We start from the raw sequence: 12,500 nt of genomic DNA on the forward strand, positions 1-12,500 counted from the left end.
GAGTTCTAGAGGAGTTCTAGTAGAGTTCTAGAACAGTTCTAGAAGAGTATGAAAGGTTTTAAGGAGGACAAAAGGGGTTCTGAGGTTGATAGAGCTAGGAAGGAGTAGAATCTACCAGGCCTTATAAAATTCCTCTTAAGACCTGTAGCGCCTCGCTGATATGAAGGCAGTCAGGCATGCACTACCATTATGAAGGAACACCGTTGAAATATCTCCCAAGATATATATTCAATGTGGAGAAATAAACTACAATTGTAAGCTGGCATGATGGAGAGGTCTCGATTATATGTTGGTCTAGTGTAGATCTAGTCCAGGTCAGGTTCTAGGTCTTTGTATGGTGGAGATCTAGTCTAGCTCTAGGTATTGGTCTAGTGTATATCTAGCTCTACGTATTGGTCTAATGCAGATCTAGCCTAGGTCTTGGTCGTGTAGATCTATCTCTATGTATTGGTCTAATGCAGATCTAGCCTAGGTCTTGGTCCAGTGTCTCCAGCTCTAGAACTTGGTCTAGTGTCCAGTGTCTCTGGTGTAGGTCTTGGTGGGGTCCTGTCTTTACTGTGTGCTGTCCCCCCTCTAGTGTGGACTCCGTCGGTCTGTTGCTGTGCACTCATTATGTCTTCCAAGTTGGACCTCAGTCAGTCAATTATGATTTCAAATAGTTTCACTTTCTTTTTTTCTCAACACATTCTGACTATCTTCCTGCTTTATGTAAGGTATTTATGGCTAACCATTAGAATGGCTTTATTTGAAGACAGAAAGCTGAATAATAATGAAAAGACTTTGATGACAGATAAAGCTATAGAGCTATGTGTTACAGTCATACAACTTAAGTTCAGTCTAGAACATTTTGATGTGTAAAAAATAAATTGAAGCTATTGTTCTCTAAGGTCTACATTTAACATTGATTTGATTTTCACAAATGTTAAATATGGGGCATATATTGAGGGAAGCGATATGGCTAACAGAGGGAGAATAGAAGAGTATTTTGCTTGTGTTAGGTATTGAAAGAAATGTATTCTGGATATTATTTATTTCAATGTCTATTTTGTATCTTTTAAATATGAATGGATAACTTGAATTTCAATTTTTTATTTTATTGTTTATTTTGTTGCAATTGTACTTTGTGTGGCAGTTTGTCAGGGATTGTAGCTGTTTTCCATAATGCAGTTGATGTTTTTGTGAAATAATAATTTTCCATTTCCTGTAAAACCATCGGTAGCTGTATATCCGCTGCCCTTGTTTCCATGTACATGATTTAGGGTTAATTCTCCGCCAAGACGCTTTGTGAGCAACAGTTTAAATGAATGCCGCCCAACTTGCACACGAAAAACCTGCTCAGAGCCAGACCCGAGTCAAGACTGGGCTAGAACTCTGATGATAAGACTTCTCTGTGATCGATTAGGTCTGCCTGGCACAAGCTGAAGAACACGATGCATTCAACCTGCTACTGTACCCAACTGGCTGTCCTGCCCGACATCAATCACTCGTCTGGATGGAATTCAGCTCTGGTTCGACCCTGGGTCTGTGGGACGCTAGCCCGGCTAGCTTCGTCTGCAGCGTGAGCACTCCACGCTAATCAGTATAGAGCAGGATTCACAAAGTAGCACTTTTTACTTCCCTTGTGTTCGTATGTTTTGGAGAATCTGATTCAGTTCTGCTTAAAGGAAGGTGTCTGTATTTATTTTATTTTATTATTTTCTTCTTCATAAAAAAAGGGAAATTTGAACCAACTTCCAGATTCTAACAACTGGCGTTCTTTGGTGTGGCTGTAGACAACTCTTGTCCCCTGGCATGACCCAGGAGATTCTATATGTGTGTTCTGGAGGAAGAGAGAGAGACTTCTGCTGCTGTCTCAACCAGGAGACATTGGGGGGAAAGCTATTTGTTTTATGTATGTGTATGGAGAGTAGTCCGTCATTGGGTCCAATGCATTGTTGACAACCTCTGATCAGCATTTCATCCAACCTAAAGGTTTTTGCCGGACAAGGCCCCCCCTCCTCCCATCAGTGGTTGGTCTGTTCAGATCAGTCCCCTCAGCCTGCATCCAATACAAACACAAAGAGAATCCGTCGCTAAAATGATTCATCAGATCTGACTTGGTCATTCTCTGAGGAAGGTTCCAGTGGATGTCAAACACATGTTATGTTGCTATGACTACTTCAAACATGTTCGTACAGACCCTATGCATATCGAGAAGTAGTTTTATCTCTCAGCGTAAGGGAGGGTGGTTGTGTTGGACCTTTAATCAAAGCATTTCAACTTCATTTGGATTCAGTGCAGGGATTCTTATTTTCATGTTTGTACATTAGTGACAGAGTTCACTCCTACGCTGCTAATATCTGTACTGTTTGTCTTTCACTGAGCATATATGAGTCCAGATGTATTTGGATAATAGGCAGATCCCTTTCAACCACTTAAGCTGCTTTTGCTGATGTCCAGTTACATTAATCCTCAACGGCTCTGCAATGTATTCCACTTGATTTAAATTGCAGGCATGTTGTTAGTACAGGACCTTTTAAGTATTTAAATGGATTTCTGATTCAGCTCATCTTACGCTCGTCTCCGGTACAACATAACACATAATGGTTCTTAAACATTTTAAAAAGCATGTCATTCTAATCATAAAGACAAAGAATTATGCCCAGTAGAAAATAATAATATCAAGAAGGTCCTGGCCATGGCGCGCTTCACATTTCATGGCGATCCTCATCTGGTGAGCAGAGTTGGTCCCTACAGGATTATACTTTAACAGAGGCATCAGCTGTGTGTGTCTGTGTGGCCATTACCAGCCAATGGAAACCAGATGTTCACACTTGCTGAAAGTGTAGGGAACCTCCCCCCCACCTAGGGAACCGGAACGACTCAGACACACGCACACACACGCGCACACACACGATTTTGAGCGCTTCAGACTAAATTAAGACAACATCTCTCTCTCTGTATGTATGTGTGTGTGTGTGTGTGTGTGTGTGTCTCCCTCAGTCTTTCTCTCTCTCGCTCACTCTCTCTCTGCGTCTCTCTCTCTATGTGCTCTCTACTTCGACATGGTTTATTGTGCCGCAGGGCCCCTAGGGGCCTACTGAGAACAACTGAATTGTTATTTTAATGACCCACCCAATTACCATCAAAAGCAGAGGACTTTTTACACTGTATGTCTGTAGTATTTTTTACACATGAGATGTAAATGATAGGGATGTTCGTTATCTTCCTTTTAATCATTCACAGCTTCATTAAACAGTATACCACTCTGTAAATCCACTGTTTGGTGTCCGTTCATTCCCGCATATTGGTCCTCATCTGTACACTATACCAGTGTTAGGCTTTTTGTCTGGTGGACGGCCAGTGTGCGTACAAAAACATGTACAGAAGATTTTTAAAAAACAATCTTTATTTAAAATCGTACGAAAGCCAGAAAGATAAAAAGGATTCCATTCTGAAGAATGAATGGAGTAACAGACCGTCCTCCATGGACTGATCGACACACAGACAAAACATCATGTGTATGTGTGTGTGTGTCTGTGCATTTGTGCACGTATGTGTGTGTATGTATCGGTGTGTGGGTGTGTGTATTCCTCCTACGCGTGCAGGTCCTGGTTGAGAGCGCGTTTCTCCTCCATCAGCTGGTTCTGTCTGGCCAGCAGCTCACACACCTGCTGGGCGCTGCTCTGACAGTGGCGGTCCAACTGCTGCAGCCTGCACCACACACACACACACACACACACACACATATATATGTATACATTAACACAAAGAGGTCAGGAAAAGGAAACTCCCACAAAGCCTCACAGCCTCACATACATACACACACACACACACACACACACACACACACACACACACACACATGACCATCAACACCCGTGACCCAACCACACATGAGTGTTACTTTTTAACTACTTTTATTTTGTTATCTATTCCTGTTGTTGACCTGGGGATCACTGTGCTGCTGATGTCACACAGCAGCTGAATTAAGGCTCCACTAAAGTGGGCAGATGGGAGAGAGGGAGTGGAGTCAGAGTGTGGACGGGCGGCGCTGCTGGGGTGCTGGCTGAATCAGAATCCAGAGCCGGTCATTATCGGGACGTCCCAATTAGCGGGGGTCCCTTCAGCACAGTCGGGCCCCTGTTCTCCTGCGGCTCCTGGAGACAATGGGCCCTTTCACGGCCCTCTGGGATGAGGGGTAGGGCTACAGCAAGCCTTTGTTTTTTGTTTTTCGAAGTTTGTGCTGCGTGTGTTTTGGTGTGGGGTGTGTGTGTGTTGGTGTGGGGGGGGTGTGTGTAGGTGGGGTGTGTGTGTGTGTGTGGGTGTTGGTGTGGGGTAGTTGGGGGTACTGCAGCTGGGATCTTGGTGGTGGAAATATTGTGAATTGTGTGTGTTCATGTGTGTGAGCCTGTGAGTGTGTGTGTGCATGTATTTATGAATGAGCCTGGGAGTGTATTTGTGTGCCTGTGTGTGAGCCTGTGTGTGTGTGAGCCTGTGAGTGCGCGAGCCTGTGTGTGTGTGTGTGTGTGTGTGTGTGAGCCTGTGAGTGCGCGAGCCTGTGTGTGTGAGCCTGTGCGTGAGCCTGTGTGTGTGTGTGTGTGTGTGTGCGCGTGTGTGAGCCTGTGCGTGCGTGTGTGTGTGTGTGAGCCTGTGCGTGCGTGCGTGTGTGTGTGTGTGTGTTTGTGAGTGTGCGGACGGCTGTGGTGGCATGTCTGCAATATAGTTCCCACCAGCCACCCTGGTATTTATTCAGTTCATCCTTTCACTCATCAGCACCCCATCTCCTCCTCCGCCTCTGGTGCACGGCTCATCCACCCGGCTCCACTCTGCCCTCATAATGAGGAGGCCCACAAACACTCCCAGCCACATGACAACACAACTCATCACAACCACAGCTTCTCTGACTAGCACACACGCACACACACACACACACACACACATACACACACACACACACACGCACGCACGCACAGGTTCACTCACACACACACACACACACACACACACGCACACACACACACACTCACACACACTAATCCCAGAGCACTTCTGACTGGAACACATATTTATCATACGTGACGCAGTGTGAGGATATACATTCTACTATGGAATGTTTCGTTTTTTTCCAAGCAAATGTCAATCAAAGTGGGCAACAGGATGTCTGGTTGCAGGGCCCGGTTGCCGTGTCAACAGGTTTAGGAAAGGAGAGACAGAGGGGACGGATTGGGGAGGAGGAGAGGAGACAACAACAAGGATAAAGGGAGCACTAGTGTTGAACAGTGTTGGGGAGTGTTGGGGAGCACTAGCAATGAGTGTGTGTGTGTGTGTGTGTGTGTGTGTGTGTGCGTGTGTGTGTGTGTGTGTGTGCGTGCATGCATGAGTGCGTGTGTGCGTATGCGAGTGTGTGTGTGTGTGTGTGTGTGTGCGTGCGCCCTGCTGGCTCTTCTGGCAGAAGCAGCGCCATCTGTCTGCGACGGGAGGGGGCGCACATCCAAGTCTCTCCCGCAAACGCCTGCGAGCCTCCTCCACCTTGAAGACCTGATCTCCCACTCAATCCCTCGTCTCATACCCCCAAAAATGCAGACCATGTTCCTCTCGGCTTCTCACATCCAGCCCCCCCCATCGACCCATCACCTTCCTCTGCATCACAGACAACCGGCCTCACAGCCACTTAATCGCGAAGCTAGTGCACACAAGATAAACCCGGTGCTCTCTCTCTCATATTGTCCTCCTCCCTCTCTACTCTTCCTCCCTCTCTACTCTTCCTCCCTCTCTACTCTTCCTCCCTCTTTACTCTTCCTCCTCTCTCCTCTCCCTCCCTCTCTCCTCTCCCTCCCTCTCTCCTCTTCCTCCCTCTCTCCTCTCCCTCTCTCAGTGCTCTTTCCTCCCTTCCGTTCCAGGCCCAGGGCCTTCTGGACAGCTTGCCCCAGTGCTGAGGGGCGGGCTGGCTGGAGCGGAGGCCGCCCTGCTGCTCCGGAGGCCAGGGACGAAGCCTCCCCCTCACTTGGCAGCCGCTGCCTGCTGCCAGGCTGCCCTGGCTGGGCAACAGCACTCACTAGCCTCCCTCCTCCCTCCCCCCGCCCTCCCTCCCTCCCTTCTCTCCCTCCCACACGGCGCTGCACCACAGCAATGCACAGCAGGACGCCGCCACGTCACACGTGTACATAACACACACGCACAGCGCACACACTCGCACACACACGCACACATATTCGCCCGCAGCATCCTGCTGAGAGCAGGGACGGACGCAAATGGCGTGCTGCACACTTCACCACAGAAGCTACCGCCGACACATACATCAGACACAACACATGGCATTAATATACGCACACGCACGCACACGCACATACACAGGGAACACAATCAATGCAGTAAACAACAGATCACAAACAACACCTGTTTCGAGAGCTGTAAATATCTATTAAGAACTTCTCCGCTAAACAGAAGCCACACGAGCGCCGCCACATAACAATAATACCGGGCGCGCTCACACCTCGACAGCAGTGAGCCCCGCGCCCACCGGCGCGGCGTTCAGCGGCAGAGCCGCGGCGCGCAGCTGAGAAAGAGCAGGAGCAGGAAGTCACACCACAGCGCAGTGGCCAGAAAGTATCTGTCGGGAACGGTGGCGGCACTTCCTGAGTCAAGAAGAAACCATCCCTTGTTGGAGAGGCAAGCAGCCTTTTGTTTGTTTGGTGGACCGTCGCTAAGGTATCTGATGACGCTAATACACCAAATACAATACAAACAGCAATACACCGAATACTGATCAAATATACTGTATATATATCCATTATCGAGGTGTAGGGTTAGAGCTGGAGTTAAGTTAGTGATGGACGTTAGTTTCCAACTATTAGAGGAGCTCTGCTAAACCAGCTAGCCGGTCGCAGCGGCCAGTGAGCCAGCCAGCCAATCAGAAGGGCCGGTGGATGAATCAGCCGCGCCATGCCCTGCACGGCGGCCACGCTGCCGGCTGCTTGTAAGCAGGTTGATGCAACACATTCAGCTGGCGACCCCGTCACATGTAAAACACACACATAGTTCACCCTGCGTGACTGTGTGTGTTGTCGAGCCAGAACACCAAACCTCTGGCCTCTCTCTCGGTCTCTCTTTCTCTGTCTCTCTCTCTCTCTCGTTCTCTCTCTCTCTAATCCACTCCTGGCCTTGGGTCGCCTAGCGTGGCCCATAGGGGAGTCCATGTGTGTGGGCAGTTGTGTATGTGTTATGTGTGTGCGTGTGTTAAGCATGTGTGTGTGTTTGTGTGTGTGTGGGCGATAAAGGTGGTGCTTCCTGCAGTAGATGTAGAAAAGCCAATAACTGGTGTCCATTTACTGGCACACTCATTAATTAGGACTTAATACGGCTTAAAGCTTGGGCATTGTCAGCGAGTGCACGGATCACACACACACACACACACGCACAGTCCTTACTTCTCCAATGCGGTAGGAGGATAAAGTAACATATCTGTGCTGGTAAAGACAATAAGCGGGAATGACAATTTCCTCATGTCACAACGCATGAGTTAATAAAAGGACGTATCTGTCGGGTCCATGGGTGTGGGGATTCTTTGGCAGCAGACCCCGTGTCTGCACAGATCCCTCCAGTGCTCTGCTGGCTGGAGGTGGGGGTGTGTGTGTGTGTGTGGGGGGGAGGGGACCAGGAGGTGAGTGGAGGGATAAGGGAGCAGCACGGGGGGGTGGGGGGGGGGGGGGGGTGGGGGGGGGGGGGGGGGGGGTGGAGGGGATAAGGCCACCCCACTGACCCGGTGAAAGGACACCATCTGCTGGGCCTGGCTGTCAACTGGCCCGCTGCTACCACAGGTACGCCCGGGCACGGGGTGAGACGGGCAGAGGTACACACCACGCATGTGATCCCATGATGCCTCGCTCTCCAGGCTCCGAGCCAACGCGTCAACGCTCAGTTTAGGATCTGTACCGGGTCCTTTGCGCCTTGACCTCAGACAAACGCAATCCTCTACTGAACGTTCTCTGACCCGGTGGCTTAGCGGAGGCACGCACCAGGGTGAGCACATTTACGTCCACATATCTGTAGGAGCCATATCTGGCAGTGGAGGCTTCTCCAGTGAGGAGAGGAAGGAAGAACCTCCTCAACATTGTTGAGAATAAAACATTTAGATTGCCCAGACTACTCTAATGAATTAACTTTAATGCCCTTGTATATGTAATGTTCGTTTCCCTGGGTAAACGGACATTAGCACCACCTATCGCCTATTGACAATTACTTCAGGGAGGGCGTTCCTCCCTCAGCCTCCATTGAGTCCCGTTAATTTCCCCGAAAGTGTTGGCGGCCAGGGAATAACATGGGGTTCAATGAGAGAGAGGAGGAAACTCCTCCTCTGAGTGGGTGTCAGTAGCTAAGGGATCTGGATCGCGTCAAAGTCTATTCACGAACAGGCTGGAGCCCTGGCTGCGCTATGAACCAATAAGCAGGAGCCCTGGCTGTGGAGCAGCCCGGAGGGAGGGGTTATCCCCTCAAGTCTAGGCTACGAGAACCAACGAACCCGGCGTATGCCTCGTTTCCACCGAGCGGTGCCCTACTGTTCGTTGCGGTACAGTGCGGCTCTGTTCGCTTATATCGGCGTGAGCCTGTGAGAGCGGTGCGGTTCGGTGCGGCTCTGGTCGCTTATATTTGTGTTTCCACCGCCAAAAGTTGTGCAATAAACTCGCTGTGCCTACATATTTTTCGACACTCCTCCTTTGGGTTACCAAGGCGTCTGAAAGGGTGGCGAAAACGTGGAGCTACACGCACCGTTATTCGGAAATCCCTTTAAAAATATCTTGTTTGGTATGACCAGGTCACTGATATCTTTGCAACTCAAACAGCGAGGAGGATTGAATTGATCTATAAATGAGGTCCCTCAATCTTAATTGGCTTAACATCATGACAAACATTCTAAAAAAAAATCATTTAAAATCCATATTTGCCTCAAACAATGTTAGGCTTACAGCCTATGTAAATAGTTGTGAAATAATGTTCTTGTTGTTCTTTTAATTGTTTGTTACTCTGACCGTTCGATCTTTTCAAACTCTTTGTTTGATAATGTTGAAAGGATGTTAGTGAATGATTCAGAGCATGATGCATTTTAAATGGCATCACTTTTGGTCTTATGGTATTAAAATATTTGTAGCTGAAAATAAACATAGCCAAATTACAACCAATAGCTTCAGTCATTGAGGGCAAAAATAGGCCCAATGGTAGGCCCAAACTTTATTTAGTTTTACAAATCAAGAGTAGGACTGTTTTGACTAATTGGCTTTGCATCCTTTCCTTTTGCCCTTGTAGCGCAAGACATGCTGCCCACCAGCTTTCAAAGTACAATGCTGCCACTGGTGGATTTGTATCAATTTGAATCACATAATTATCCCTCCCTGCTATTTTGTAGTTCACCAAAACACCCTGAAACAACTTGAGTCTCACATATTCATGCCACCATACGCCACTAACAGTGCAAGCAGGCCAATGGCAACCAAGAGCACAGTCCCTCCTCTCTCACTTTAAAAACCACCAGCCGCCACTGATATTTAGTAAATGCCTGGTTTGAATATTTTGAGTTCTGGTTTTGTATTGTATATGAGTATTATTAAGATTGCATATTAGCATGGACCCACAAGGCTTCAGTAGAGTCATGACGTCAGAAGTAGTGACATCAGGCGCGGAAACACAGAGCTAGAAGCCTACGTAGCAACACTGTTTGTTTTACGATGTATGTACTACGATTTCATGCCTTTGTTTGTATTGTCCCCTTTTTAAAAGTAAAAGGTCAAACTAACTCAAGAGACCTGTGATTTTTGGAGTAAAGCTATTGCTTCTTTAAGCTTACCCAGTGTTGTGAAGATAGGAAAGACAACGCTACAATATCAATGACTGTCCAACATCACGCTCAAACTCTGACCTTCCTCCAAATCAAACAAACCTGCAATGACATTGTTCCGATTTGTAATAGCTACCACCACAAATGCAGACGCAGACATGTTTTTCAATGAGGATCACATGAGATTGAATGAAAGTAATGTATCAGCAACACTACATGTGTGAGCTACATAATAAATAAAACCTAGACAATGCAAGAGAACAGGCAGCCCTGTGAGGTGAGTTCAGCAGGCAGTGTGTGTGTGCGTCTCTCTTCTGCTCACAGGCACGACAACAATATAAGACAGGAGCTAGCGTGCTGCTTGGACGAGCTTCCCAGTGATTTTCCCTGACATATAGATCATCAAACTCTGCCCACTGTCCCTCTGCCTCAACCCAATGCACTGCTTCTGAATCACACACGCACGCGCACACCTTCCACTGTGTAGTACATGTCAGCCGTATCCCAAACCTAGTGTCCTGTGGTATCTGTCATTGTAAGAAGGAGGAGAGAGAGAGAGAGAGAGAGAGAGAGAGAGAGAGAAATGATCTAATTAAAATATATGCGACATAAGGGAAACAAGAAAATAGTTAAATAAACATGACATCACTACTTCTTTATCGTTCAACGGCTCTCCAGACATATGTTCTATGCCTGTGAGTGATTTTGTGTATGTATGTGAGTGCTTGCATATATGATATAAATTCCGATGCCATCAAAAACATCCATTTACCATATTGAACACAATCTGCACCTCCCCCTCCTCCTCCCAAACACACACACACACACACACACACACACATGACGGAAATCTGTGAGCTAATTACAAAACAGTACTATCTAACCTATAATAACCAACAAGATGGTCAACAAATTAAGCATTCTGTATTTCTTTCAAATGTTTCCATAAATAGTGGCATAAATTGGCAGCAGTAGGAAAATACAAAAATATCTTTCTCACTAGCTGTTACACACGCCATTAAGCAATGTATGAATACAGAACACAACACATAAGAACATTGACAGGGGAACACTTTGGTTCTTTCGGGGTCTGTATTCCAGTGTATTATATTGAAATGTAATATCCTGTACATAGGCTTACATTTTGTATACATGGGCTATATTCAATAATCAGATCCCTTTTATTTGTGCAAGTCCAAGACCCTGGTGTGGTCCTGATCAAGTGAGAGCCCGCTCCGTCGGAGTCAGGCTGCTTGTAGGACTTTGTAGAACACTACATCTCCCGTCTGTGTGGGGTTACCCTCCAGCTGTGAGGTGTGTGTGCATGTGTGTGTGTGTGTGTGTGTGTGTGTGTGTGCGTGTGTGTGTGTGCGTGCGTGTGTTGTCATTACGGTACCCTCCGACACATCCATGCCCACCTCTCGGGGAACACCTCAGATGTCCCCAGCTGTTGAGCAACAACAGGTGTTGGTTCCCAAATGGGGCGCTGCTTTGCTTATTTACCACAGTGGTCTTTCATGGGTCCGACAAGCGTGAAGGCGATTGCTGATGGCCCACCAGTATGTTTTTGCCTTTTTTTTTTTGCAATGTAGAAAACAGTTGATTGTGACACATCTAATGTTTTGGCCACGTCTCTGGTTGAATTATCCAGAACTGTCAGCGCCGCGATGGCTTGGCTTCCCCGCTCTGAGCTCCGTTCCCTCCTCATGCATGGAGACAGCAGCTCAGACTGGACAGGCAGTGCACGTGCTAATGATGCTTCCACAACAACGGAGGACTGCACACATACTGTAACGTGCACATCATTCTAGTGTGGAGGCAATTAATGCCTTTACTTTTTATTATGCGTCCGCAGGCAAACACACACACACACACGCCCGCACGCACGCACGCACACGTAAAATTAAAAAGGTACATGATGAATACAAAGGGACTCTAGATGTGTGTGTGTGTGTGTGTGTGTAGAGGGGGTCTGTAAGGGAATGCAGGCAGACTGCCTTGGTTTGCATGGATAAAATAAAACTGCTAGGGGCACAAAAGGCTGCTCTGGCAGCTGCCTCTCCCCCCCCAACACACACACACAGACTTCCACTCCACCATACAGACCATGTAGGTTTTGAGTGTGTGTGTGTGTGTGTGTGTGTGTGTGTGTATGTGTGTCAGCCCGAGGCCCTGCGTGTCTCCCTCTCAGCGCCAACCTGTCAGGCCAGTTGTTGTGCTTGCTAACATGTGTATTTTAATAGCTGCATGCAGAAGGGGGCCGTCGTCACGCAAGTACTGAAACTAGTAACTTGACCTGTGACCCCCCCTCCCCACACACACACACACACACACACACCCTACCACAAAACCCCCCTATCGTATGGATGCAGTGATTTTAAATACGAATCTACGCACACTATGTTCTGTGTGTAATTGTATGTGTGTGCGTGTGTGTGTGCTAATAACTAACACTTCTTATAATTCGTAGTGGCATGCATTAATAAAATAGAAATATATGAATATGGTGTAAAAATGACAGCGTTCAATATTGACAATCTGCATCTCTGAACAGACTTCTCCTCGCCTTAACAGCTCAGACATCATCAGTCGAGCGATAGTTACTGACATTCTAATTCAATCCAAGCCTACAAACAGGGGCACATGTCCCGCGGGCCCTGATCTGTTGTTTTTTTGCAGAGCCCACATC

General features: G+C 47.4%; 2 protein-coding genes across 2 annotated transcripts in view; one reads left to right on the forward strand and one right to left on the reverse strand.

Annotated features, from left to right (window-relative positions):
- Nucleotides 1-3,139, forward strand: part of akt3a (v-akt murine thymoma viral oncogene homolog 3a) — a 58,374-nt gene extending 55,235 nt beyond the window's left edge. The window contains exon 16 of the mRNA XM_079730195.1: nucleotides 1-3,139. This exon is cut by the window's left edge and continues 2,603 nt beyond it. The gene's annotated coding sequence lies outside the window, so the exon portion shown is untranslated.
- Nucleotides 3,140-3,478: 339 nt separating this feature from the next.
- The window catches only part of sdccag8 (SHH signaling and ciliogenesis regulator sdccag8), a 49,143-nt gene continuing 40,121 nt past the window's right edge, over nucleotides 3,479-12,500 (reverse strand). Inside the window, exon 17 of the mRNA XM_079728737.1 lies at nucleotides 3,479-3,693. Within this exon, the coding sequence (XP_079584863.1) occupies nucleotides 3,576-3,693 (118 nt within the window). The 3' untranslated portion in view covers nucleotides 3,479-3,575. The remainder of the gene's footprint in view (nucleotides 3,694-12,500) is intronic.

Source organism: Pollachius pollachius (genome assembly GCF_949987615.1).
Source record: "Pollachius pollachius genome assembly, chromosome: 2".
Taxonomy (NCBI): Eukaryota; Metazoa; Chordata; class Actinopteri; order Gadiformes; family Gadidae; genus Pollachius; species Pollachius pollachius.